The 5975-nt window shown below is 39.3% G+C and overlaps 1 protein-coding gene across 1 annotated transcript; it reads right to left on the reverse strand.

The window, feature by feature from the left end:
* Positions 1–82: 82 nt before the first annotated feature.
* gsdmeb (gasdermin Eb) lies at positions 83–4544 on the reverse strand. The gene is made up of 10 exons (XM_029452014.1): positions 4389–4544; positions 3306–3528; positions 3019–3211; positions 2523–2697; positions 1932–2052; positions 1726–1839; positions 1355–1482; positions 1110–1275; positions 874–947; positions 83–781 (listed from the first exon to the last, which is right to left on the reverse strand). The coding sequence occupies exons 2-10, from the start codon at positions 3508–3510 to the stop codon at positions 554–556; spliced, it is 1404 nt and encodes a 467-aa protein (XP_029307874.1). The 5' UTR covers positions 3511–3528; positions 4389–4544; the 3' UTR covers positions 83–553.
* Between the last annotated feature and the right edge of the window lie 1431 nt (positions 4545–5975).

The raw sequence follows: 5975 nt of genomic DNA on the forward strand, positions 1-5975 counted from the left end.
CGATCCGCTTTGGTTTTGCTCTTTTGGCAGAATTACTTGACAAACGTGTTGTGTGGTAGAGAAAACAAAATACAATGTAAGGTGGGGGGTGGGGTTTTCCTCGTTTACTTATTGCACCATAGAGATAATCATACAAAGATAGAGATACATCATTTCCATAATTGTTAAAATAATGCTTCACCATTAAAAGGAACAAAGAATGTTATGTGCAGGACTGAGACGTGACATTAGACCCCACATAAATGAATTACGTTTTAAAAATGAGAGAATTATATAGATGTATAAAATGTAATAACAATAAGTGATGCTTCTTTCAGATACCAAGAACAAACATGACCTAAACTAATTGATTGTCCACAATTTTGACGATTTGTTGTTGATTGACGCATTAATTGACTGGTTGGTTTGGCACGACAACATTTATATAAATTCTGACACACCAAGAAGAAATAAAAACGTATAAATAACACTTGTTCGACATGATACCCTTTACCCTTTACATCATTCCAGCCTAGTGTTTTAAGTTTCTGGTTGCTATAAAGGTGTCTTCAGTTCAATTACAGTGGGCCAATGAGGCGAGACCTCTGACAGCGATACACAGGACCAGAGGGAGGTTTCCTGGCAGGTGGTGTATTTCTGTCTTCACTGTGTCCCCGTCTCTCTTCAGGGACACATTAGAGGAGGCAAACAGATGTTCGGTCTTCTCATAGACGTCTTCTGACAGTGCAGCCTGGTCGCCGCTGCTCAGAGGCAACTCCCCTGTCCCCGATACACACTGCACCTGGAACAGGTTGCCAAATCAATGTGATGCATAATTTGAAAGAAAATCAACCTCACGTAACATGTTGTGTTGTAAAAACTGAGTTTACTAACCAGTGGCTCCAGAGCCTGTAATACTGTAAGGCTGCAGCACATTCCCAGGACAGCAAGACAATCATTTGTCAGCTCTGAAAGACAAAGACCCAGATACAGGATGAAAACTTGAGGAAATTAGGTTTGCAGGATATTCTGAACTTGACATTAGATTTGTATTTATTTTTCACAGATTGAGGACCTCAAGCAACATTTCACTTAAGTAATGAAGGCTACACAGAGCACAGCTTTCTCACCATCCAGGGCGCTGGTGACCAGGTGAAGGGCTGTGAGGACTGGTGTGGACTCCGCTTGACCAGACTGCTCCAAAAGGTCCAGAATTGCTTGAATGTTCTGCTTTTGGGACTCTGTTGCTGTTACATCCCCCAGGGCAGGTCTCTTATCCAAGCACATCTGGTCCAGCTGAGACAGAGGAAGACACCCAGAGTTAAGAAGATTCCTAATGCTAACTCCACAATGAAACCTCTCTGTCCCCACCTACCACATTCTGAAGTGAACTGACGGCCCCTCGGTCCTTCATAACTTTTGTGATTTGCTCGAGCAGAGAGGACCTTGTGGTGGCAGGAAGAGCTGAAAGCAGCTGGAAATGATCGCTCAGCTGCTCAAGTTCTGGAAAAAAACCGGACACTTATTAAAAGAAATGTATAGAAAACAAAACAACGTTCACACAAAAGACCTTATAATATATATAGGTCAAAGCACATGTTAAACAGTTATAACACCATTATGATAAGGCTTCCAATCTCTAGAGGCCCTTTGTGACTTGATAAGATGCATTTCTGAACACGTCATCAGCTGCAACCATCTACAGTCACATGTTTTATCGCCGTAGAGAAGGAAACTGTTATTTACCTTCTCCAAGGTGGCTATTTTCAGAGGGAGGGGCTCCAAAGATACCCGAAAGTCCTTTCTTAGCAGGGCCATCTACTTCAAAGCCCCCCATGGTGTCTGACATCAGACACAGCCCTGTGGAAAATACAACGCATTCAAACCCCCCCGATGTGAAACGTAACTGCGGGTAAAATTGTTTAACCAGTTGTGAGCGAATGATTTCTCACCATAGCGTCCATCGTGTTTGATCTCCAGCTCTATAAGGGCATAGGCAATGGTAGTATGGATGGGAATCTCCATGGTGACGTTACTGTCTTTACTCAAGCTGCCGTTCTCCTTCAATGAAACCTGAAGATTTGCGACACAAAACAATCATAACAAAACAGAAATATGCACTAAATAATAGTTGTTGGTGATGCATGGGACATTCGCTGGTCTGGCTACAATGGAATTACATGTTTTAATGATGTCCGTCTCTGAATCAAAGAAGAAAGGCTTATTCTTCCTCTGCGTGTTATTGACAATAGGAGGAGGAGAAATCTTGTGTTTAAATGGCACAAATTTCACTTCTTCTTATGAAAAGAATATCGCTCTGCCCTCTCACAGTTGCACGCAGAACTAAAACTCATTGAGGCAAAAGTAGGGTGCCACAAACTAACGAGGACACAAACATATTGAGGGAAAGCAGGCGGAACAAGAAGTAGTTATAAAAGTATTTCATCGATAATCGCTGGAATATCACGATGATTATATAAAAGTGAAAGAGTGATTTTCTGTTGTGTACAATCACTACCATAAGAATGAGTTTAATACTGTACCTTTGAACTCTTGAGCCAGCAGAGGCTCAGTCCTCCGCCACACTGTCCTCCCTGCTGCACTTCTTCTATGACCGAACAGGGCGCAGTAGTCACAATACATTCTTTCACAATCCCAAACACCCGTCTGTGCTTCTCCTTTGCCTGCTGGACCAGAGAATGGGACATATCCAGGGCCCTGACACGTTGAAATCACAAAGACACCAGCTGTAAGAACATTCTTGGAAATATGAAATTAATACAAACTGGGAAACTGATTTGAAATTTTAAAAATAGAAATCTTTTCAGCCTAAATCATAACAAGCTCATTTTTTGTGAGCGTTAATATTCAACCGAGCCTCCTGCTTCGCGTGCAACTTTATGGTTGGACAAAGATCATTCGTGCTGTTTGTAGATCTTTAACACGCTGCATGTCAGATGACATTTTACAGTGTTTTTGTGTCATGTTAAACCTATTGATCTCTGAGACAAGACGGAGGGAATGGATGGGAGAACTAACCTGTCTTTGGAGTCTCGCAGCAGCTTCTGCACATCCACTTCCTGCTTCTTCAAACTGCCAAAGTATGACTGGAGTTTGGAAGAGTCTTTACCCTCCAGGCTCACATTGGTGCTGGCAAAATTTGCATCTACAGATCCCTGCATATTGTCACCATATGTCCCATTGTATTTGATGAAGTCTGTCTCTGTGACATCTGTAAGTACAGTGAAACAGAGGTTTTCTGTGGTCTTAAAATAACAACATCAATACAACTAAGTATACTATTACAGAGGGTTGTGGTTGTTTACCTGACTTTATAGGAGTGTCTCCTGTTAGTATATCATTGAGGTTAAAATCAGTGGGATTATACTTGGGTTTCTGCCAGACCCAGAAACGCTTACGCTTCACCACCACTGTCAGAGGAGCAACAGTGTCATTCAGGCTGGACACTGGGATCAGCAAACCTCCATGATCAACCTCCTCCACAAAGTTTCTGGTGGCTGTGGCAAACATCTCCCGGCTGGATGAAACCTGTGAGAGTGATAATGAAGCTTGTAAAAGCCAAAGAGTGATGACGTATAGTATGTCACAAAAAAAAGGTCATAGTATAGGATGCCATACAAAATGAAATAAAAAAGTCATCGTGTATTATGTCATAAAAAATCCATACTATCATATGTGATAAAAAGGTCATAATATAGGATTCCATACAACATTAAATTAAAAAGTCATACTATAGTATGTCATAAAAAGGTCATAATATAGGATTCCATACAACATTAAATTAAAAAGTCATACTATAGTATGTCATAAAAAGGTCATAATATAGGATGCCATACAAAATGTCATAAAAAAGTCATATTATAGTATGTCACAAAACATTTATACTATAGGATGTCATAAAAGAATATCAGTACATTTTTATGACATAATGTTATAAGCACTTTTTAATGAGTTTCACATAGACATTTTCATGACATACATAGTATGTCAAAACTGTCAAAAAGGTCCAAGTATAGTATGCCTTTTAAAAGTTATTTAAAAAAAAGAAATTCATGGAAAAGTCTGCCATAAAAACATGTCTTGATAAAGTCAGTGTGTAGACTAGAGAAGAAAGCATCACCCATGTGAGCTGCGTCTCAGACTAAGAGTGGCTCGTGTACCGCTGGTTGCTGATTCAGCAATATTATCCCTTTCTCTCTCTAAAAAACCCCACTCCTCATAACACTACTACCATTCATGACAAAGAATATCTAAAGAAATAGCCACTTAACATTGAGAAAGTAGCTACATGCTAGTAGCATCAGCCAACACATCAGTCTCAAGCTGTTGTGCTCGTAAGTTCGTCTGATTGTAGAGCAAAAGCATCGAAACAAAGCTACATATCTTACCGTTTACCCGAAGTCCTTGTTTTAGTGATGAACCAACTTTGTTGGTAGGCAGAATTTTAGAGCAGACAATGCTTCTCCTTATCAGTGTCGGCTGTGCAGAGTCTGTGTGGAGTACAGTGGAGAAGATCTCCCTTGTTTTGGACAAAAGACGCGCAGGCGCAGACGCCCTCTCTCCACAGGAAGCTGTGGGTGTGTCACTGAGGCTACTGTCAAACACATAATAATAACAATAACTAATAATAATAATAATAATAATAATAATAATAATAATGATAATTATTATTATTATTATTATTATAAAATGGGCTTATATCATGTATGTAATAAATGTCTAGTACAAATACGTTACAGTTAAATAAATACGTTGCTGAAGTGTAAATGATCAGTGAATGTCCGATGCTTATTTCTTTTACTCAGACACTATATCACCCACCACTGGTTTCAATATTATATGAAAGAAAACTATAAATAAAAACTACAATACTTTGTCAAAAAATAATTTAATAGTTCAAAGACTTAAAAGCTCTAGATGATCGACATACAACAACACCGTCAAGTTCACTGATGTCTCACTATCTCTGCAACCATTGATGGCTGTTTGTTGCCACCTTGTGGACATTGACTAATCACCAGCTTCACTTTACATGCTGCGTTGTGTACACATGTTCTCTGATTGAGATCAGATAAGTTAGCAGTATGTCATTCTATATTAGGGTTAGGGTAAACTTACTTTAACTAACCTAGGTTTATATGTACATAACATCAGCATGTCGTTCCCTCTGACTGACACCTTTGTACTGTGGGGTGTAATAAACATTGCAGGCTCTTGGGGCCCTACTGGTATCTTACTATTTTAGTTTATCATATTAGTTCATTCATTATTATTTATTGATGTATTTAGTTATATTTCTTAACATATAGTAGTGTAGACAAAAAGTCAACCACACCACAGTAAAGTGGCTAAATCACAAAGCTGTGAACTGAATGAGTCAGCTGTGTGCCAGCATTTAATCAATTTTCAAAGTGGCTTGAGGCAGTAAACAGTTCACTCAGCATATGTGTCATACAATAAAAACTGCACATTGTGAGCTACACAAGGCATTTATGTCAAGGTTCCTCTTTGGAGAACATATCTGACACCAACCCATGATTTTAATATGCTGGGAGGAGCTAAAAACCTGCAGCCATGAGCAAAAAATATATAATTTATTGATCTTTCATCCTTGTCCCACAGGTAAACACAGTGGGGGAAATGTTGTGTTATGGAGACTCACCTTAGATGAGAACATTAATATGTATAATTGTGTAACAAGCAAGGCATACCAGAGCTCACACATAACGTTCACGGGGTATTCGTCTTGCTCATAACATGATGCAATAAGGAGAATAATGGAGCTTCACTGAGGGTACAGCGAGGACTTCCTCTTCTGTGGACATGAGACATTTAAAACTGATGATTCAGTTTTTTCTCTTTTCCTGCGGGAACATTTAACCAACATTTGCGACACAGTTGTGTGAAAAACAAAAGTCTAGTTCCTGGTTTTCAGTGTTTTACGAACAAACAGTCCCAAATGATTCCACAAAAAG

Source organism: Cottoperca gobio, chromosome 16, assembly GCF_900634415.1.
Source record: "Cottoperca gobio chromosome 16, fCotGob3.1, whole genome shotgun sequence".
Lineage (NCBI taxonomy): Eukaryota > Metazoa > Chordata > Actinopteri > Perciformes > Bovichtidae > Cottoperca > Cottoperca gobio.

Excerpts from the sequence above, each read along its gene's own strand:
- gsdmeb (XM_029452014.1), bottom strand. The coding sequence starts at position 3,510 with ATGTTTGCCACAGCCACCAGAAACTTTGTGGAGGAGGTTGATCATGGA. Across the intron at positions 2,053-2,522 it reads GCTGGCTCAAGAGTTCAAAG|GTTTCATTGAAGGAGAACGG; the intron begins GTACAGTATTAA and ends GCAAATCTTCAG. Across the intron at positions 1,276-1,354 it reads TCAGTTCACTTCAGAATGTG|CTGGACCAGATGTGCTTGGA; the intron begins GTAGGTGGGGAC and ends CCTCTGTCTCAG.